The following is a 22,991-nucleotide window of genomic DNA, read 5'->3' on the forward strand; positions in this document are numbered from 1 at the left end:
TGGCATGTGCCTGTAGTTCCAGCTACTCAGGAGGCCAAGGCAGGAGAATCACTTGAACCCGGGAGGTAGAGGTTGCAGTGAGCCAAGATCCCACCTTTGCACTCCATCCAGCCTGGGCGACAGAGCAAGGCTCTGTCTCAAAAAAAAAAAAAAAAAGAAGAAGAAGAAGAAAAAGAAGACATACAGGTGGCCAAGAAACATGAACAAAACCTCACCATCACTGATCATTAGAGAAATGCAAATCAAAGCCACTATGAATACCATCTCATGCCAGTCAGAATGACTATTATTAGAAAGTCAAAAAACAACAGATGTTGGCAAGGTTGTGGAGAAAAAGGAATGCTTTTACACTGTTGGTGGGAGTGTAAATTAGTACAACCATTGTGGAAGACAGTGTGGTGATTCCTCAAAGACCTAGAAGCAGAAATACCATTTGACCCAGCAATCCCATTACTGGCTATATACCCAAAGGAATATAAATTATTCTATTATAAAGATACATGCATGCATATGTTCGTTGTAGCACTATTCACAATAGCAAAGACATGGAACCAATCTAAATGCCCATCAATGATAGACTGAATAAAGAAATGTGGTACATATATACCATGAAATGCTGTACAGCCATAAAAATGAATGAGATTATGTCCTTTGCAGGGACATGGATAGAGTTGGAAGTCATCGTCTTCAGCAAAGTAATGCAGGAACAGAAAGTTAAACACTGCATGTTCTCACTTATAAGTGGGAACTGAATAATGAGAACATATGGATGCATGGTGCAAGGAACAACACACACTGGGGCCTATCAGAGGGTGACGTATGAGGAGGAAAAGCATCAGGAAGAATAGCTAATGGATGCTAGACTTACTACCTAAGTGATGTGATGATCTGTGCAGCAAACCACCATGGCACATGCTTACCTATGTAACAAACTTGCATGTCCTGCACATGTACCTTCAACTTAAAATAAAAGTTGAAGAAAAAACATGTATAATTCCGAACTAACAGAGGAAAGAAAACAAAACTCTGAGCAATAGATTTAATTCTATGGAAATAAAGGAGAGCAAAGCAAGCAAAAGGCATTGGAAGCATAAAATAAGATTATAAAAGTATCGCCTTTGTTTAAATAAACGTAAATAGGTTAAGCTTCTCTATTAAAAGAGAGACTGATTCTTAGATTAAATTTAAAAAGGAAGTATAATGACCATATGTCTGATTCAAAGATCCTATCAACTGCAAGATATATTATCAACTTAAGAATTTTTAGGGAAGAAAGAAACATTCTAAATGCACATACAGATTGTAAGATGCATCACAATTTCACAAACAACAAAATACAAAAAAAAAAAAGATGTCTTACCATAAAGAACCACCATGTATGGTGTTTACAAGAGTTGAGTCAAGAAGGAAGGAAGGAAGGAAAGAGAGAGAGAGAGAAAACAAAAAGGTAAAAAATAAAGGGATAGGCAAAATGTATGACAGCTGGAGAGGGAAGGAAGGAAAGGAAGGAAGGAAGGGAGGGAGGGAGGGAGGGGAAAATAAAAGGATGGGCAAAATGTGTCAGACGTCCAGGGAGGAGAAGGAAAGCAGGAAGGAAAGGAGGGAGGGAAGAAAGAAATCCGAAAGATAAAAAAGGATAGGCAAAATGTGTCAGACAGCTAGAAAGGAATGAGGAAGGAGAAATGAAAGAGAGAAAGAAAGTGATAGAAAGAAGGAAAGAAAGAGAGAGAGAGAAAGAAAAAAGAAAGAAGAAGGAAGGAGGGAGGGAGGGAAAGGAAGAGGGGAGGAAGGGAGGGAAGAAGGAAGGAAGAAAGGAAGGAGATAAAAGGTAAAATGTGTCAGACAGCTGGAAAGGATGGAAGAAGTGAGGAAAAAAAGAGAGGGAGGAAAGAAGGAAGATAAAGGATAGAAAAAAGAAAGCCAAAGTGACAATATGAATATAGAGAAGTAGAGTTCCAGCTAAGCAAGGCAGAGAAAGTCATCGCATATTGATAGAGATGAAACCCTTCAAAGTGACCTCATTCTTTGAAGTTTGTGGCTTATGGATTACCCACCCTATCTTACCTTCCAATGATTATGTAGATTTTTCCATTTTTCCATTTTTATTTCCCTTTGGTAATTTTGATTGACATTTGAGGGGTAACAAGGGGTGTGCATGGGGGAATAGTTATTCACCTAAATTAGCATTTTCTTAAGAAGTATAAATCTCTACTTCTCTCTAAAAGGAAAAATTGACATGAAATAAAACAATAAAGATACTTTAAAAGGAAAATGCCACTGAACAAGGTTACAAAAAATTAATTTAATTGTACACTTGCTAATAGTAGAATTTCTTCCTTTTTAGATCTTACTAACAAGCATGGAATTGAGGATATCGGGGATATAAAATTCAGCTCCACAGAGATTTTGACCATTCAAAGCCAGAGTGAACCAGAAAAGTGCAGTAAACCAGGTAGAAATTTTGATAAATCATTGAGCTTATCAGGGATTACCTATTTATGTTGTAAAAGTACAGTACATTTGCATATACAGTGTACTGTGAGTCAGTTTCCATGTTTAAAATTTGATTGTTATAAGCCTATGTCATTTTTTCTTATTTGCCCCTTTATTACTATCATTAACTCAGAATCCTACTGGAATCAAAACTGAATAATAGGCTGGGCATGGTGGCTCACGCCTATAATCTCAGCACTTTGGGAGGCTGAGGTGGGCAGATCACTTGAGATGAGGAGTTCAAGACCAGCCAATATGGCAAAACCACATCTTTACTAAAATTACAAAAATTAGCGAGGCTGGGGTGGTGACACATGCCTGTAATCCCAGATACTCAGGAGGCTGAGGCATGAGAATGGCTTAAACTGGCGAGGTGGAGGTTGCAGTGAGCCAAGATTGCACCACTGCACTCCAGCCTGGGTGACAGAGCTAGACTCTGTCTCAAAACAAATAAACAAACAAACTGAATAATACATAGATGGGAGTTATGAAGATTGTAGAAGAGGAATGGAGGAAACAGCATTAATATTAAAAATAGAAACCTTAAAATAGTATAGCTCAGTAAATAAAATTTCATATTTTATCTCAATATTAGCAATCTTGCTGATCACTGTAACAGTTTTTAAAATTTTGAATTTTTTATCTCCCAAAGCAATTTTACCATTCTGTGTCATCGTTATTTTTAATATCATTATTCTACCAAATTTGGAATCTCAGAATCATCTTTTGTTCCAGTACAATGCCAAATTGTGTTGCTTCTTAACTATATTAATGGCACTGTTACTTAATTACATTTATAATTGGATCATCTGAATTATCTATTTGAAAGTTTACTGCTTTATTTATGAAAGTAATGAAACCACACCCACTAGTTATCAATACATGAAAATTAGTTTTTCAAGTCTACCATATAAATATATAATTCTGTGCTAGGCCATCTAGAGTACAGAGTCATTAAGATGAATAATTACTCTTTATAATACAGTTTGTTTAACATCACTAATAGTATGAAAATAAAAAATTTTTTTTTCTTTCTTTGGAAATAAAAATAATTCTATCACCTAAGTGCCGACAACACAAGCTGTGAGAATCAAAAGCTTTAATATATAAAGCTCTCAGAATTTATCTGAAACACAGTAAACTCAGTAAACTTTAGCTATCAATGTATTTTTTTAAAATCACAATTGTAGTTGAGACACGATGTGATATATATGTAATTCCTTATATAGATGGACATTTATTTTGTATCTCAACTCAAATTTCTTTTTATTGAAATATTTTTGTTGTAACAGAGTGATCAAACATAATAGTTGCTTACAAAAAGTTCTAAATTATACTTAATTTTTATTTATTATTTTTTTTAGAGACAAAGTCTTGCTCTGTTGCCCAGGCTAGAGTATAGTGGCATAATCACAGCTCACTGCAACCTCAAATTCCTGGGCTCAAGCAATCCTTCCAGCTCAGCTTCCCGGGTAGCTAGGACTACAAGCATGTGCCACCACTTCTTTCTAATTTTGTACTTTTTGTAGAGACTGGATTTTGCCACGTTGCCCGGGTCTTACACCTCTGGATTCAAGTGATCCTCCCACCTCAGTTTCCCAAAGTGTTAGAATTACAGGTGTGAGCCACCATGCCTGGCCTACTTAATATTATTCAATGTTTACATAACTTTCATTTTCATATATTCCAGGAGAGTTAGAAATGCCATTAACTCCTCTAGACCTATCATGGCAACATTATTCAGTGAATTCATTATGTGCAGAACTTCAGACATTTCCATTATCTCCAGTTGGCAAAATGTAAGTAAAGATTATATCTAGAACCCAAGTTGCAATTCAGAACAAGCAGTCTTTATTTAAATCTCTCCATATAAGAGCAATTTCCAAGATACCTCTATGAAAAAATTTAAGAACTAGTATAGTGTCTATAATAAGTAACTAGAAGGAATATATAAATATATGAATATCTTTGGTTTTATATGCAAAGAGTATCTTGAGAAGGGCACACAAGAAACAAGAAATATTGGTTGTATTCAGAAAGGAACTAGGTAACCTAGCAATGTGGGTAGGAAATTTTTCACAATATGACCTTTTACACATTTCAGTATTTTTAATGTGAATATATTATCATTAAAAATAAATAAATTAAAAATTTTTTAAGATCCTGACATTGGAATAGTATACTTAGGACATTGCCACTGGACACTTGCTAATGGCACTGTTTCTACTGGCAGTCACTCGGTTTAAAAACCAAGTTTACTAGTCCCCCCTTATCCAGGGGGAATAAGTTCCAAGATCCTAAATGGATGCCTGAAACTGTGGATATTATATCACAACCTATATATACTGTTTTCTTCTCATATATAGATACCTATGATAAAGTTTATTTTATAAATTAGGCAATGTAGTGGTATATTAGATTGCTAGGGCTGCCATAACAAATGCCACAGATTAAGTGACTTAAACAACAGAAATTTATTTCCTCACAGTTCTGGAGGCAAGAAGTGAAAGAACAAAGTGTCACCCGGGTTGGATTCATTCTAAGGCCTCCCTCCTTGGCTTATTATACATGTCCATCTTCTCCCTTTGTCTTCATACATTCTTTCCTGCATCATTGTCTATACCCCAGTCTCCTCTTCTTATAAGAATACCATTCGTATTGTATTAGTGGCCCTATTTAATTTAATTACCTCTTTAAAGACCCTTTCTCCAAATAGAGTCACATTCTGAGGTACTGAGGATTAGGACTTCAACATAAGAATTTTATAGAGGCACAATTCAGCCCATAATAAGTGGTTAGAAGCTCTGAACTACAGCCAGATTGCCTATCTCTATCACTTTCTAACTGCAATCTTAATTGTTCTGTGCCTCAGTTTTTTTAATCTACAATACTGGGATAATAATAGTATCTACCTCATAAGGTTGTTAAGAGGTCTACTAAAAGATTTGTCATAGATCTGTGCCAGAAATAGCCAAAGATCACAGAGCAGTGTGGACAATGTTGATCAATAGATTTGGCTATCAGTTTATTCCCACTAAGTACCAGGGGTCATGTCCTATCTCTAACAGAAGACATCCACTGACCTTGTACACCTCTGTCAATGTGGTCTCAGTATTGGGGAACAAGACATGCAGAACCAAGGTTGATTCATAAACTTGTTCAATACCCCATCGTTGTTGCACAGAATAGTCTGAAATTGTAGAATTGATATTGCAAGGCTATGTCATTATATTCTAGTTTGAGCCAAAATTGCATAGCTTAATTGCCCAGCATCTTGCCCTTTGACAGAGTCTGAGATAGTTTTTATTGCTATCTTAAACTGTGTAGCATACATGTAACTTAATGTTCTCTAAGATTGATTGGTCTGCTATCCTGGAATAAAGCCACTCCTTTCCTCTGCTTCTTATGCCAATTACAAAATTGGGAACATAATCAGTACAATCAGTCTACTGTAAACTTAGAACTTCATATGTCCTAAAATAATATATTTTCAGGAAAACGACAGTAAAGTCTACGAGTCTCTAATGAATTATTCCAGGACTGGAAACTGTGGGAGCTGTGTATTAGGTTTTGAGTTCTTGTTATGATTAGCTGATCTGCCAGAGGAGAGTGCTATTTGGATTACTGGGAGCAACTGAAGTCAAGGCTCTATAATTTATCACTGGCTGCTTAGGCTTCTATTAATGGTCTCAGGAAAGTGCCAAAGCATGAGACTGAGAGCCCTAAATATATCTTTATCTTCTAGCTAAGAATTATTTACATTTCTGGAGCAAATTTGTGTTATACAGAGTGTGCTATACATGAACTAAGACTTGTCCATATTAGATGTGAGCCCTACAAATTGCATAGGACAAGTATGGAAACTGCATATAATTTGTTTAAATACTTTTAGTTCCCTTGCTAAGGTGCAAGATGTTTATTTGCAGGACATATGCTGTCTTTATTAGTGCCCTTTTACTCTTTTATTTACTCCATATACCATAATCCATCTGTTATGGCAGATTGGCATATTTAGAAACAGAAACTAGCAGAAATTACTGTAATCTTTAATTTCAATATGATATTAAAAGTATATAAACTGTAATAAGCTCTTTTTAATCACATGTTATATGTCTATTGTTATAACTAAAATATCTAATAAGAATTTATGAAACAAATCTTAACTAATGATTTGGCAAAGTTAGAACAAAAAAGGCTTTCAAATTACTAATGGTTTTAGAGTTATTTGAAACAACTGAAAGAAGTTGTCCCCTTACTACTACATTTATGAGCAAGAGATAAATCACTTCCATTGGTTTGGTGACTGTAAAAGCTTAAAAATCAGTATTTTAAAAACGAGTTTACAGTAGTTCCCCGCTTATCCAGGGAGAATAATTTCCAAGACCCTAAATGGATGCCTGAAACTGTAGATGTTATTGAACCCTATATATACTGTTTTTTTCTCATATATACATACCTATGATAAAATTTAATTTATAAATTAGACATAGTAAGACATTAACAGCAATAACTAATAATAAAATAGAACCACCATAATAAATACAAGCATCATTACACTTGTGCTTTGGAGTCATTATTAAATTCAGTAAGGGTTACTTGAACACAAGCGCTGTGATTCTGCAACAGCCGATCTGATAACTGAGAATGCTACTAAGTGACAAATGGGCAAGTAGTGAGTATATATAGTGTGGATATGCTGGGTGAAGGGATGATTCACATCCTGGGTGAGATGGTGTAGGGTGGCGTGAAATTTCATCACACTGCTCACAACAGTGCAATTTAAAACTTATGAATTGTTTATGGAGTATTCTATTTAATATTTTAGACTGTGGTTGACCACAGATAACTGAAACTGAGTATAGTGAAATCATGGATAAGGGGGAACTACTGTATATCTCAACTGCAAAACTAAAAACAAGGAGAAAAAGTGTTAAAAATTTTTTTAAAAGGAAGGGAAAATAATAAGAAATGTTATTATAGCTTTAACTTATTTTTAAGGTATCAATTATATTTATTTCAGAACACAACACTTTGGCTGAAAATAATACCCAGTTAACAATATTTTTAGTGCCTACCACATGTGAGATTCTATGCTAGATTTTATGTACTAAAAAAGAAAAGTCTGTATGGCATGAGATTTTATTAACCTACTGACTGCCAACTTGTGAATATATTTTTATGAACAAACAATGTATCAAATTCAGACATGTCTTCAGAAAGCATCATTAAGAGTGAAAATATATGTCTATATTGGACATGGCTTGCTAAGTATTACCCCTTCCTTTCACTTTAAAATATTTGCTTACAATCTGAGGTGTTGTCAAAGAAACCTTGGTAAGATTCAAGAATTGTCTAGATTCTCAAATTTTCTACCACATGACCTGATTTTTGGATTATGTGGGTAAACTGGATGCCTTAGACATAAAACCTAGCTTACCACTGCCCTAGACTGTCAATTTAACTGGCAGTACTTATTAATTATAAGCATGCTCTTATATGTTCCATATGAACAAAGAAACCGAATACAATCAATTCTCACTCAGGCTAGCAGGAGGTTTAGGGCACAGATTAAGGGGTTTATGAATTAATAATCTTTCCCCTACCAAGGCTAGTAGCTTCATAGCTACAGATAAGCTGTAATTTACACTGACTGTCATGCGTATTTCCTCCCTTCTGCCCCCAGTACCCCTAAACACACACAAACACACATCACTTACTCACAAACCCACCAAGATTGAAGGTCTTGAACTAAACTTTAGGACTCTGCCATCTCCAGAGAAGGACTTTTTCATAATACCGATCCTCAGCCAGTAGAAGATCCAGAATATCTATATGGAAGGGACTTGGGGACAGCAATTATGTAAAAATTTTTGTTGAAGTTGCTATTTTCTTTCTTTTTTCTTTCAATCTTTTATTTAGAAATTTTTTTATTGCATTTTAGGTTTGAGGGTACATGTGAAGAACATATAAGATTGTTGCATAGGTACACACATGGCAGTGTGGTTTGCTGCCTTCCTCCCCATCACCTATATCTGGCATTTCTCCCCATGTTATCCCTCCCCAACTCCCCACCCCACAATGTCCCTCCTATTTCCCCCCTACAGACCCCAGTGTGTAATGCTCCTCTCCCTGTGTCCATGTGTTCTCATTGTTCAACACCCACCTATGAGTGAGAACGTTTGGTGTTTGATTTTCTGTTCTTGTGTCAGTTTGCGGAGAATGATGGTTTCCAGGTTCGGATTCCCTGTTTAATAAATGAAGTTGCTATTTTCATGGTAAGCATGATAATTTTACTTAGATTGTATTTTTATTTTTGGTGGCGTATAAAATTGGTGCTACCATAGTTTATGCAGGGAAGTGCTAAAACCCTCCTGTGTCAGCCTTCTCTGGCTCCAGGTGCCACTGAAGGAGGTAAAGGTGGGAGTAATTTATAGTCAATTAGGAACGATTGAGTTTACAAATTACCAAACCTTCCCAGGGATGGAGAAAATGAGTACTGTGTTTGACATTTGGTCTATGGAACTCTACTGCAGTTTACACATTTATAAAGTTAATTTTTCACTTGATTTTGAGTGTAAAAAGTACTTTAAAAATACTTCTTAAAAACAAAATTTTATTATACCAAAGACTCAATATTCTTAATGTGTTAAACTTTAACTCCTTTTTTCAGTAATTTGCTTACTGCTGAAGAATCAGCTAATAAATACTACATGATGTGGCAATTAGAAAGCTGTAGAAGCCCTTTGAACTCATTTTTGCTAACAGGTAAAGATTAATTGCTTTTAAATGATAAATAGAAAGTATAGGTTAAAAGGTACAACCAGTAGAAATGTGGGGTATCCTTTTTCTTTGGCCATTTCTTAACACAGAATATGTAACTTAGCCTAAAGGTAAAATATCAAGATATCTTCCATAAGGTTCATTATGCTAGGTACAGAAGTATATGACAAGATCTGGATCCTGCTGATTTTCTGGATAATTCCTACACATGGGAGAAGGAAAAGAAAAGAAATGAAATACAAGTAGTACACAAAACAGTCCCATAAACGTAATTTCTATTTCCAAGGTTGTGAATTGTTTGTTTAAAAAAAAATCACATCCAAAGTTAAAATGTTTCATTTCCCAAGCTTTCCAAAAAGGACATTTAAAAACATTTTAACAACGGCTGGAAATTAGCCGGGCATGTCAGGGCGTGCCTGTAGTCCCGGCTACTTGAGAGGCTGAGGCAAGAGAATCTCTTGAACCTGGGAGGCGGAGGTTGCGGTGAGCTGAGGGAGATCACGCCATTGCAATCCAGCCTGGGCAACGTGGCGAGTCTCCGTCTCAAAAAATAATAATAATAATAATAAAAGAAAAAGAAACCAACCAAACAAACAAAAATGACAATAAAAAAAAAAAAACACACACACACACACACACACACAGAAAAACAAACAAAAAAACGGCCGGGCACTGTGGCTCACGCCTGTAATCCCAGCACTTTGGGAGGCCGACGCGGGTGGATCAATTGAGACCAAGAGTTTGAGACAAGCCTGGCCAACATGTTGAAACCCCCTCTATACTAAAAATACAAAAATTATCTGGGTGTGGTGGTATGCGCCTGTAGTCCCAGCTACTCTGGAGGCTGAGACAGGAGAATCGCTTGAACCAGAGAGGTGGAAGTTGCAGGAGTTGAGATCGCCACTGCACTCCAGCCTCTGCAACATGGTGAGACTCCGTCTCAAAAATAAATAAAAGCATTTTAGCAAAACTTGTTTATAGTTTAACAAAATAATTTTGAAGTGAATATACATTTCACATGTACATTCAAAATTTACCTGAGTAAGTTAAACTCTTGTCTGTGTCTGAACTATTCCATTATGGGAATGGAACTTTGGATAAAGTATTCTTTTAAAATTTTTTTAAATGAATCACTGAGTTGCATTTGGAGGCCAAAAACAAAGTGAAAACAGGAATCCTGGAGAGCAAGTAAACACCAAAGCTAGCTTTCCCTCCAAGCTCTCTATTAAACCTAGGAGACTTTGAACTTCTGTTTTGAGGTTTACATGTAGTATAGAGTCAAGAAATATCCTTCATGTTGAGTCTAATAGGGAAACTCTACATAAAACTTGGAGTTTAACAAACTACCATTAAAATAAGAGCATACAAAAATAAACCACCATATAGAAGGGAACGCCAAATAAATTTGCCTATTTCTACCTTGGAGCTGGAAGAAAGGAAAAGAAAAAAACTTTCCCGTAAGTACTTCTAACCAGAAGGCAGCCATCATGCCTGGTTGCAGTCTGAATTCAAACCACCTATATAATTTGAAAAAATAGTGGTGATTTAATTTAAAGTGGTCCCAGGTAGACAGGCCTCCCAAACACATAAACAAAGGTAAATCCTTTCTAGAGGAAATTTTTTCCTGAGGAATGTACTTCAACTCAGGCTTCAAAGACCTTCCACAAAATTGAAAGAAACACATGCTAATAGACAAAATCACAAAATATATTGGGATCACCAGTGAGATAAAGCAGAAACATTAGACATCAAAATCAGATTATATATTGGAATTATCAGTTACATAGTATAATATACTTTGAAAACAAAAAAAAGGAGGGAACAAGACATCTTGTATTATTTCTTACCACTACGTGTGAATCTACAATTATTTCTCTCTGAATAAAAGGAATGGACTGTTGATACATACAACATAGATGATCTCAAAATAATTATGCAGAATGAAAGAAACCACAAAAAAAGAATTCATATGGTATAATTCCATTTATATAAAATTCTAGAAAATGCAGTTTAATCTATTGTGGCAGGAAGCACAACAGTGGGACAGGGGCTGGGGGACGAGGAAGATTAGAAGAGAGGTATAAAAAGGCAGGAGCAAACTTTGAAGGGAATGGATATATTCATTACCTTGACTGTAGTAATGGATTCATGAATGTATAAATATGTCAAAACTTATCAAACTTTTCACTTTATGTGTAGTTTATTGCATGTCAGTTATACTTTAATAAAGCTATTTAAAATCATATCTATCTTATAGAATTATTTAGGGATTAATTAAGAATAATGCATATAGGCCAGGCATAGTAGCTCATGCCTGTAATCCCAGCACTTTGGGAGGTGGAGGCATGCGGATTGCCTCAGGTCAGGAGTTGGAGACCAGCCTACCCAACATGGTAAAACCCCATCTCTACGAAAAATGCAAAAAATTAGCTGGGCAAGGTAGTGGGCGCCTGTAATCCCAGCTACTCAGGAGGCTGAGACAGGAGAAATACTTGAACCCGGGAGGCAGAGGTTGCAATGAGCTGAGCTCGAGCCACTGCACTCCAGCCTGGGAAATGAATGAAACTCCATCTCAAAAAAAAAAAAAAAAAGAATGATCCATATAAAGAAAGCACTTAGCATAGTGCCAGATATTTTTTAGTAACTTGTAATTACTGTTATTAATATTAGTATTTTTATTTTAAGTTTTGATTTCTTCTTAATATTACTGTCATTATAAAAGCACCATTTCAAAATTAGGGTTTCAAAATTTATAATCCTATTTTCAGGTTGATGTTTATAATGCAGATAAATAATATTAGGTAGTTGTGCTACTTCAGTTCCTCCATATGTTATGATTTCTCCCTATTTAGGCTAAAAAGTAATGAGGCAGTAAGCTCTGTACCACAATATCTTAGATGATATGGTCATCATAAAAGCTGAAAAAAAATATATCTTCTTGTTTAGGCTTATCATAATGAGTTAGAATTTCCAATAAAGCTTATATTACTTCAAAATGTTAATCAAATATATTAATTTAGTAATTGAAAATGGTCAAACAAAATAAGAGTTCCTTCTCATATCAAATATTAGAATAATTTTAACTTCTTGATTTTTCAAAGAGTGGAATAAATCCTTTATGTGACTTCTACTGCTATAATAGCTTGAACTTTACAAATATTAGCATCTTGATAACAAAAATACCAGATATAACTTTAAGTTTTACTTTTTTCCTAATGCATGAAAATGCATTTTATAAAGAAATTCCAGTGTGGTTCTTTTTATGTGTTTTGTTTCGTTTGCTTTGTAGACTGTGTCTAACTAATTGTTTCTATTTTTTTGTAAGTGCCAAGAATTCAAGAGCCCCACAGCCGATATTCAGTTACCGATTTGAAAAATATATTATCTATTAAAGAAGAAAGCCTTATTATTAATCCCTTAAACACTGAGTGGTGGAAACAAGCAGGACTAAATCTGAAAATGATGGAAACTTTGGAACATCTGAATACGGATTTATGTCTTGATGATCTATCTTCTAATGACACTAAAATGGAGATATTTTTGCCTACAAAAGTATTTCAATTGGAATGTAAGTACATAATAGTAAATATTAGTTATGTAAACATTTTCAGAATGTGAAAATATTAGATTCTGGATTTCCTCTAGGTAATTGGGAAAATCACTAGGTTTTAGCATTCCATATAGGCCCTGGCTCTGCCAGAATTTATGACTTTAGATTTCTGTAGGTCCCATTTTCTTGAAAAAAAATGATGAAGTTTGACTAGCTAATCCTACAATCTAATTATGTCCTAAAATTCTATAGTCTCAGTTTTAAAAGTTCTAGCAATTCTCATTTAAAGTGATTTTGTTTCCTTTTATAAATGATTAAGTTGCTAGCAAATTCTGTTCACTCAGCCTAGACACAGGTCAGCATTTTGCCGTAATTGTTTTTTGATCTAACAGCTGAACATTGGCATTCAGTAAATGTCTCTCTTCAACAATAGAGAATCTTCCTTTGTTACTTAAAAGTTTACTAATTCATTTTTTACTGTACAACTTAAAAAGGCAAAAATGACTTTTGAGTGTTTATGTCTTGAGCTATTTTGGTTGCTATATATGGTAGTCTATTAATAGTAAATTAAACATATTTAGCATGAATTTTGTGTGTGTGTGTGTGTGTGTGTGTGTGTGTGTGTGTGTGTGTGTGTGTTCTGAGACACAGTCTCACTCTGTTGCCCAGGCTGGAGCACAGTGGCATGATCTCATCTCACTGCAAACTCTGCCTCCCAGGTTCAAGTGATTCTCTTGCCTCAGCCTCCCGAGTAGCTGGAATTACAAGTGTCCACCACTGCGCCCGGCTAATTTTTGTATTTTTAGTAGAGACAGGGTTTCACCATGTTGGCCAGGCTGGTCTCGAACTCCTGACCTCAAGTGATCTGCTTGCCTAGGCCTACCAAAATGCTGGGATTACAGGCATGAGCTACTGTGCCCAGCCAGGTTTGGGAGTGTTTATGGTTTATTATAGAATAATGAACATATTTAAATAAATTTTAGAAATTGCTGTCTATGTTGGGAGACTGGTCTAAGGAGTTAGGGAATCTGAATAAGAAATGTTATCAGCAAGGCATGTTTCAAAGACAGAAGACAGAACAATATTTTTTAAAACATATACACAGTAATGGGATTGCTGGATCGAACATAGCTCTGTTTTAAGTTCTTTCATAAATCTCCAAACTGTTTCCACAGTGGCTGAACTAATTTACATCCCTCACCACCAGTATGTAAGTGTTCTCTTTTCTCTAAAGCCTTACCAGCATCTATTGTTTTTTGAATTTTTAATAGTAGCCATTCTGAATGGTATGAAATGGTAACTCATTATGATTTTGATTTGCATTTCTCTGATAATTAGTGACATTGAACACTTTTTTCATATGTTTGTTGGCTGCTTGTAAGTCTTCTTTTGAGAAGTGTCTGTTCGTGTCTTTTGCCCATTTTTAAATGGGGTTGTTTTTGGCTTGTTCAATTGTTTAAATTCCTTGTAGATTCTGGATATTAGATCTTAGTCGGATGCATAGTTTGCAATTAATCTCTCCCATTCTGTAGATTGTCTGTTTACTCTGTTGATAGTCTCTTTTGCTGTGCAGAAGCTCTTTAGTTTAATTAGGTCCCACCTGGGAATTTTTGTTTTTGTTGCAATTGCTTTTGAGGACTTAGTCATAAATTCTTTCCCAAGGCTGATGTCCAGAAGGATGTTTCCTCTAGAATTCTTATAGTTTAAGTTCTGACATTTAAATCTTTAATACTTCTTAATTTTTATATATGGTGAAAGGTAGGGATCCAGTTTTATTTTTCTGTATATGGCTAGCCAGCTATCCCAGCACCATTTATTGAATAGGGAGTTCTTTCCCCCTTGCTTATTTTTGTTGACTTTGTTGAAGATCTGATGGCTGTAGGTGTGTACCTTTATTTCAAGGTTCTCTATTCTGTCCCATTAGTCCTGTGTCTGTTTTTGTATCAGTACCATGCCATTTTGGTTACCGTAGCCCTATAGTATAGTTGGAATCAGGTAATGTGATGCCTCTGGCTTTGTTCTTTTTGCTTAGGATTGTTTTGGCTACTCAGGTTCTTTTTTGGTTCCATATGAACTTTAAAATAGTTTTTCCTAGGTCTGTGGAAAATCATGTTGGTAGTTTAATAGGAATAGTGTTGAATCTGTATATTGCTTTGGGCAGTATAGCCACTTTAACTATATTGATTCTTCCAATCCATAAGCATGTAATGTTTTTCCATTTATTTGTGTCATCTGTGATTTCTCTCAGCAGTGTTTTGTAGTTCTCCTCGTAGAGGTCTTTCACCTCATATATGCACCCATATGTTCATCGCAGTACTATTCACAATAGCAAAGACATGAAATCAACCTAGGTGCCCATTAACACTGGATTGGATAAAGAAAATGTGGTACATACACACCATGGAATAGTACACAGTCATAAAAAAGAATGAAATCATGTCCTTTGGAGTGACATGGATGCGGCTGGAGGCCATGATCTTAAGTGAATTAATGCAGGAATGGAAAACCAAATACTGCATGTTCCAGACGGAGCTAAACATTGGGTATCATAGACATAAAGATGGTAACAATAGAAACTGGGGGCTACTAGAGGAGGGAAGTAGGGGAAAGGGTTGAAAAGCTATTGAGTACTATGCTCAGTACCTGGGTGATGGGATCAATCATAGCCCAAACCTCAGCATCACCCTATATACCCAGGTAACAAACCTGCCCATGTACTCCTAAATCTAAAATAAAAGTTCAAATTATATTTTTAATCACAAAAAACCTACAAGTAGCAAATACCGAAATATGTAACAGATGTATAAGTGCTCCTTGGGATAAATACTTGATAGACAATTAACTGTCATTATATCCCTGTCTCTGTTTCCACTCATTTCTATAGTGTACTTCTGTGGCTTACTAGTAATGTAACGAAAGTGGTAACACAAATTCCAGGTTCAAAGGTAACCTAGGAAGATCTGCTTTCTTACTTCTTGAATATTCCTTACAAAAAGAACAAGAAGCAATGTAAAATAAATTTTTTAAAAAGACAGAAGACAGAGATGTTTGGATGGCTAGGAAAGGGAACAGATAAACAGATTATATCAAGCAAATGTACACCAGTCCATCTCAGGCCTAGATGGTACTCATGGTGGAATAAGAATGTTAAATAAGATTATGTCAGGTTAGTAGACAAAAGAAAAGGGAGAAGATTTAATGAGGTCTTCAAATATCCATATAATGTATTAAATATATAAAACTATGTAAAGTCTTTACTGTAATATGTAACTAATTTGAGATTAAAATAAAACGTATCATTCATATTTGATATTCTTGATATCCAATAAGTTATAATAATTCTGAAGTTAAAAATGCTGTTGGAAAGTGGCAGCAATAGACTTGATGCAAGATTGCCACAGAACTTCAATTTGTAAAAAAAAATGAATGTTTAACAGTATAGTTAAATGTACAGCAATATAATTTTTAAGAAGCAATAACTATATCTGGAATCCATGCCAAATGGCCAAGTAGGGGTGGTTAAAGAGAGAATAATAAATGGAAATAATGAAAAAACTGAAATAATAAATAGTTTCTATTCACCTGCTAGACATACTAGATTACCACTAGAGAATATCTGAAAAGTGCCACTTGGATCCTATTCAGCCCACGTATTATTGACTCATATGGTATTTTAATTAGTTAACAACTTTTTTTTTGAGACAGAGTCTTTCTCTGTCACCCAGGCTGGCACTATCTTGGCTCAACTGCAACCTCTGCCTCCTGGGTTCAAGCAATTCTCCTGTCTCAGCTTCTTGAGTAGCTTGGACTACAGGTACTCACTATCATGCCTGACTAATTTTTGTATTTTTAGTAGAGATGGGAATTCACCATGTTGGCCAGGTTGGTCTTGAACTCCTGACCTTAGGTGATCCATCCATCTTGGCCTCCTGAAGTGCTGGGATTACAGGCGTGAGCCCTCGTACCTGGCCAATTGCCAACATTTAAAATTTGGGAGATTTTACATATATAATATGTATTTTGAGTTTATCTTTAAAATTTCAAAAACTGGACTCAGATTCTGATATGGCAACAATTGGCTGGAGCCATTAGCAGCTTACCACTTTAAACAGACCATGCACTCTCCAGCCCACCACAGTTTCCAGGACTTACAAATCAAAGCCTGTTGCTAGTTGACATTTGACACTTTTGTCTTACATTTAGGTATAAGAGGAAAGTAAAATGTGTCTTTTACCAATCTCTCTAATAAAAGCAAAAACAAAAATAAAATTATAAACTACATTTTGGAAGAAAATAATACAGAGTTCATCTATACAAACAAAGATTGTGATTTAAGCAGTAGCCATACATTTTACTAATTTACATTATTTAGTTGGCCCTATAGGCATTTTTTTTCCCAAATCTATTTTATGAGGTATAATTTACATAAAATAAAAGTGTACCTGTTTTGTTTGTATTGTACTCACACATATGGTTTATTAAGGGAAAGGACACATATTAGCCAAAGAAAGAGATGCTTTTGATGGAACCTAGGAGGGCTCCAAATGTGAAGATTTCATTGTCCCCAGGATACATTACTCTTTTGCCATTGATACATCACAATATACACAAATGTTGCCAGTCCAGGAAGACTGCACCTATTTTAACTGTACAGTTTGATGAATTTTGATAAGCATATATGCCTGTGAAACTACCACTACAATTATGATACAGAGTATTTCTATCATAAAAACATTTCTTTATGCCCCTTTGCAGACATTCTCCCTCTATCCCACCTCTCCTCCTCACTAACCTACCTCCTGGTCCTTGACAACCACTGGTCTACTTTCTGTCACTATATATTATATGTTTCCCCTGTCCTAGGATTTCACCTATGGAATCAAATAGTGTAAGTTCTTTTGTGTCTGCCCTCTTCCACTCAGCATAACATTTCTGAGATACATTCATGATGTTGTGTGTATCACTAGTTCATTTCTTTTTATTGCTAAGGAATTTTGCATTGTATGGCTATGCCACAGTTTGTTTATCAATTCCTCTGGATTTTTTCCCAGTTTTTTATTATTGTGAATAAAAGTTATGAATATTCTTGTACAAGTCTTTTTGTGGATAATGTTATCACTTCTCTCTGTAAGTTTTTATTTTATTTTTTTAAAGTTAATTAGAGATTAACTTTAATCTCGCTATGTTGACCAGGCTGGTCTCAATCTCTTGGCCTCAAGCGATCCTCCCATCTAGGCCACCCAAAGTACTGGGATTACAGGTGTGAGCCACTGTGCCAGGCCAACACGTTATCATTTTTCTTGAGTGAATATCTAGGAGTTGAATTGCTGAGTCTTATGTATATGTTTACTTTTGTAAGAACTACTAAATTGCTACCCAAAGTAATTTTGCCATTGCACATTTTGACCAGCAATGTGTGAAAGATCCAGTTACTCTATATCTTTACTAACACCTGGTATTCGCAGTGTTTTAAGTTTTAATCATTCTAATGGGTGTGTTGTGGTATTTCATTGTGGTTTTAATTCTGTTTCCCTCCTGACTGATGATATTGGGCATCTAATTACATGTTCATTGGCCATTTGTATATCATTTAAAAAAATACAGGCACATTTCATTTTATTGTACTTTATTTTATTGTGCTTCACAGATAATTGTCTTTTTTACAAATTGAAGCTTAGTGGCAATATTGCATTAAGCAATTCTTTGGCAGTCATTTTCCAACAGCATTTCCAACTCTAGAATTACCATCATAACTTATTAGATATCAAAAATATAAAATATGAATACATTATATTTTAATTTCAAATTAGTCACTTATCACAATAAAGACTTCACATAGTTTTATAAATTCAGTACATTATATGGATATTTGAAGAATATGTGCTCATTTTGTGTCTCTTTGTCACATTTTGGTAATTCTCACAATATTTCAGATTTTTTTCTTATTATTATATCTGGTATAGTTATCTGTGATCAGTTACCTTAATTTTAATTTTGTAATTGTTTTGGAGTACCATAGATCCTGCCCATATAAAAAAGTGAATTGAACTAATAAATGAGTGTGTTCTGACTGCTCCACTACCGGCTGTTCCCTCACCTCTCTCCCTTTCTTCGGGCCACTCTATGTCTATTGAGACACCACGATACTAAAATTAGGCCAATTAATAACCCTACAGTGGCCTGTAAGTCTTCAAGTGAAAGGAAGAGTTGCACAACCCTCACTTTAAATCAAAGGCTAGAAGATTAAGTAAGAAAGGCATGTTGAGAGTCGACCTAGGTGAAAAGCTAGGTCTCTTGCATCAAACAGCCAAGTTGTGAATGCAAAGTAAAAGCTGAACCCATAGTATCTCTGAGGTATTCCTGAAACAGCTTTGTCAAGATATATTTCACATACTATACAATTGATTCATTTAAAGTACACCATTCCATGGCTTTTAGTATAATCTCAGAGTTGTGCAATCATTACCACAAACCATTTTAGAAAACTTTTACCACTCCAAAAAGAAATCCTGTACTTATTAGTTGTCACTCCCCATTTTACTCAGCTCTGGAACCACTGTTCTTTATATGTAGATTTGCCTTTTCTGGACATTTTATATAAATGGAATCATACAATATGTGGCCTTTTGTGACACTTCTTTCACTTAGCATGTTATCAAGATTCATCTATTTTGTGGAATATGCATATCTTATATGAACTATTGTTCAAGTCTTTTGCCAAATTTTTAATTGGGTTCCTTTTTAAATATAGAGTTTTAAGAGTTCTTTATATATTTTGGATACAGTCCTCTGTCAGTTATATGTATTGCAAGTATTTTTTTCTGTTGTGGCTTGCCTGATAAGTAAGTATTTGACCCATAGAGTAACTGTTACCTCAAAGGCTATGACTCATAAGCCTATCAGCAAAAGGGCTTTACTGGAATTTCTTTGCTTGGTAAACTAGCTCCTGTAATAAGAAAAAGGGTGTCATACCCAAGGGAATAAGAAGGAAAAAAAAAAAAGAAAGAAAGAAAGAAAAAGGGTGTTAAATTTTGATCCTTTTTAAAAATTTATTTCATTTAGACCAAAAATTGATTTTCAAAGCAGTAAGCAAGGTACTCCTAAAGCTCAAATTACATTAATAAGAAACCACAACTAAGTTATTTGAATATCTAATAGAACACTTGTTTAGGTGTGGAGGTTATTTGTGTATTTTTTATTTTCTGTTTTCAGCATGTCTAGAACATAAAAGTCATTCTTCACCTATTGCACTTATTGATGAAAAATCTACAAATGATCATTCATCACTTCCACAAAAGAGTCTACCTCTGGCAAAAGAAGTACTAGATCTATGTTTTTCTGATGAATATTTCTCTGATAAAAGACCAGCAAAAGAGGAAAAACCAACAAATGACCAAGAACCAGTAAACAGAATAATCCAAAAGAAAGAAAATAAAGATCACTTTGAACTTGACTGCATAGGACCATCTATTAAATCATCTTCCTCTTCAATAATTAAAAAAGCATCTTTTGAACATGGTAAAAAACAAGAGAATGATTTAGACCTTTTGAACGACTTTATTATGCTGCGAAATAAATATAAGACTTGCACCTCAAAGACTGAAGTCAGAAACAGTGATGAAAAACATGGTAGGTAATTTAATAATATTTTGCCATAGATATGGTAGTCTCAGGACTAAACATATAATTTATTATAGAAGAAAAGGAAATAAAGCTCTTCTAGATAAAATTATATTATTTTTCATAGTTAAGGAAAGTGTCATTGATTCTTGAGACTTCTTGTATACAGATAGTTTATGGATATATAGGCATAATTTAGATATAGATACGTATTTTTCAAAAAATCTAAAAGTGCATTTGAATTTGTAACAAAAGCCACTATTTGTAAAACTTGCTTTCTACAACAGGGCCTTACAAATTCACATTATTTCTAACTTTTGTTGGTCAATTCTGCCATTCTTTTTTCTCTTTTAGCTGTAAGTCCTATTTCAGTATTTTAACGTAAATGTTAATGTCTACTTGAAAGAAAACTTTCTCTGCCCACTTAATTGTGTATTACTCTTTCTAACATTATCTAACAGTTTTTGTTTGAGTTGTAATTGTCTTACATTCACTGCTTATAGCCACATCAAAGGAAATATAATATGTCATATCATTTTACCTCTCATAAAAAGAAAATAGGCATTTCAGAATAAGTTAGACATTGGTTACCCTGATGAAATAAACACAACAATATTTATTTATTCATTGACTACTATTGTTTATTCCTAAAATTCAGTACACACTACTTCAACCTAATGGCCAGGGACATTGGAAACTTTCAATATTTATATATTGTTACATTCAGAAATACCAGAAATATTTTCTAATGATCAACTTGTTTGATAAATCCTATTCTTTCTTCATAAGGATAATAATATTATCATAAATACAGGTATATTTATGCTTTATAAAGCACTTTCACATCTACTGTCATATTTGATCTGTTTAGAAACATTGTCGAGGAATCAGAGTAGGTAGTATTACCCCATTTCACAGTTAAAGAATACAAAAACATTTATGTGACTTAGAGATAGTTAGATCTTACTGTCTCATATACTATTCATAGACACAAGATCTTCAGTTCTTAATGTCATGATGGTTATACTTATTTTTCTAAAAGATGTGACAGCCTTTTATAAATCTGCTTAAAGTAATATTACTGGGGCTGGGCAAGGTGGCTCAAACCTCTAATCCCAGAACTTTGGGATGCTGAGGTAGGAGGATTGTTTGAGGCCAAGAGTTTGAGACCAGCCTGAGCGATATAACGACACCCTATCTCTAAAATTAGCCCAGTGTGGTGGCACACACATGTCATCCCAGATCAAGAGGCTGAGGTGGGCAGATGTCTTGAGCCTGAGAGTTGAGGTTAAGATGAGCTGTCATTTAAAAAAAAAAAGTAATATTATTGTGTCAATCAGTGCATCTTTCATGGTAAAAATGCAGAATAGTATTTAAAGATTTCAGAATTTTGTTATATAAAAATATAAAATCTTTTATATTTCTACATATTCACCTTAAAGTTTCTTTTTACGTAATAGTTTGGCCACCTTATAACTTACCTGGCCAGATGACAATTCTGTATGTAACTGAGCTTTTTCTAACCAATATTTGCACCATAATTAAAGTATCACTTCTGCATGTAAATCAGGAAAATATAAATAATTATTTTATAAATGTGATACAAAAATAGGAACTTTTCAAAGATTTGTTATTCTCAGATTTGTTCATGTTTTCTGATTCTATTTATATTTGGTGCAAAAAAGAAATCTACCCCAAAATTAACACTGACATCTTTCTAGTTGCCATAGTAGTGATAATGACTTACAATAGGGTATATTATCAACAGAAAATAAGAGAATGCAGCAAGAAAGGAGGAAAATATATAAAAAAAAGTTTTTATCTTTTCTTATTTAAAAAATTAGCCATTCATTCACTAAACAATTAAAGAATATTAATGTTATGGGGGAATGCTTCTGTACTCCTGATGTTTCCTCAATTGTTATGTTCCTGGCCTCTTTGTCCTTTTATACATCTCTCCAGAGGGGATGGAAAGAATCATCTGAATTGTAAAGTCAAAATAATAAATTGGATATAAGCTGTGGGAATGAGTTTCCCAGGAAGAACAGGAGTTCTCTTTGGTTTTTCTATGTCATAACTCTTTCCTGGGCAGTATCCCTGACCTCTCCTGCCCTCCCTGGACCCAGTGGGATATTCTCTCTCAGTCCAGCATACCCTAGGACTGGGTGGGTAACTCTGTCTAATTCTAGTGTTTAGTTAGCAAGCTCATTTGACTCTCAGACTAAGTTCTATTTCCCTACTTAGCCTTTAATAGTAATAGAGGTAATATTTTGGTGTATATTTTACTTTTCTTCTTATTTTACAGTTATTTCAGGGGCAAGCAAGTAATATTATAAATTCTTAGGCCCCCTCAAAAATTTTAATAATTAATATTATTTGATCAGATCTATTCTAATTATGATTAATTGAGAGTATTACTTGAAAGTAGCATTATAAATCTAGTTTAGAATATAGCCCATTAATATATTTTTAACCGTGTATTTAAAGATGGTAATGTGTTTCTGGAATTATTTTGTAATTATATTACTGATTGATAAATGATACTACT

The 22,991-nt window shown here is 34.5% G+C and overlaps 1 protein-coding gene across 1 annotated transcript in view; it reads left to right on the plus strand.

Annotated features, from left to right (window-relative positions):
• Positions 1 to 22,991, plus strand: part of SHOC1 (shortage in chiasmata 1) — an 88,777-nt gene that overhangs the window by 30,800 nt on the left and 34,986 nt on the right. Inside the window, exons 6-10 of the mRNA XM_064378953.1 lie at positions 2,345 to 2,452; positions 4,184 to 4,292; positions 9,164 to 9,258; positions 12,599 to 12,841; positions 20,036 to 20,452. Coding sequence (XP_064235023.1) covers positions 2,345 to 2,452; positions 4,184 to 4,292; positions 9,164 to 9,258; positions 12,599 to 12,841; positions 20,036 to 20,452 — 972 coding nt within the window. The remainder of the gene's footprint in view (positions 1 to 2,344; positions 2,453 to 4,183; positions 4,293 to 9,163; positions 9,259 to 12,598; positions 12,842 to 20,035; positions 20,453 to 22,991) is intronic.

Source organism: Aotus nancymaae, unplaced genomic scaffold (genome assembly GCF_030222135.1).
Source record: "Aotus nancymaae isolate 86718 unplaced genomic scaffold, 86718_ANA_hifiasm-v0.15.2.pri h1tg000003l, whole genome shotgun sequence".
Taxonomy (NCBI): domain Eukaryota; kingdom Metazoa; phylum Chordata; class Mammalia; order Primates; family Aotidae; genus Aotus; species Aotus nancymaae.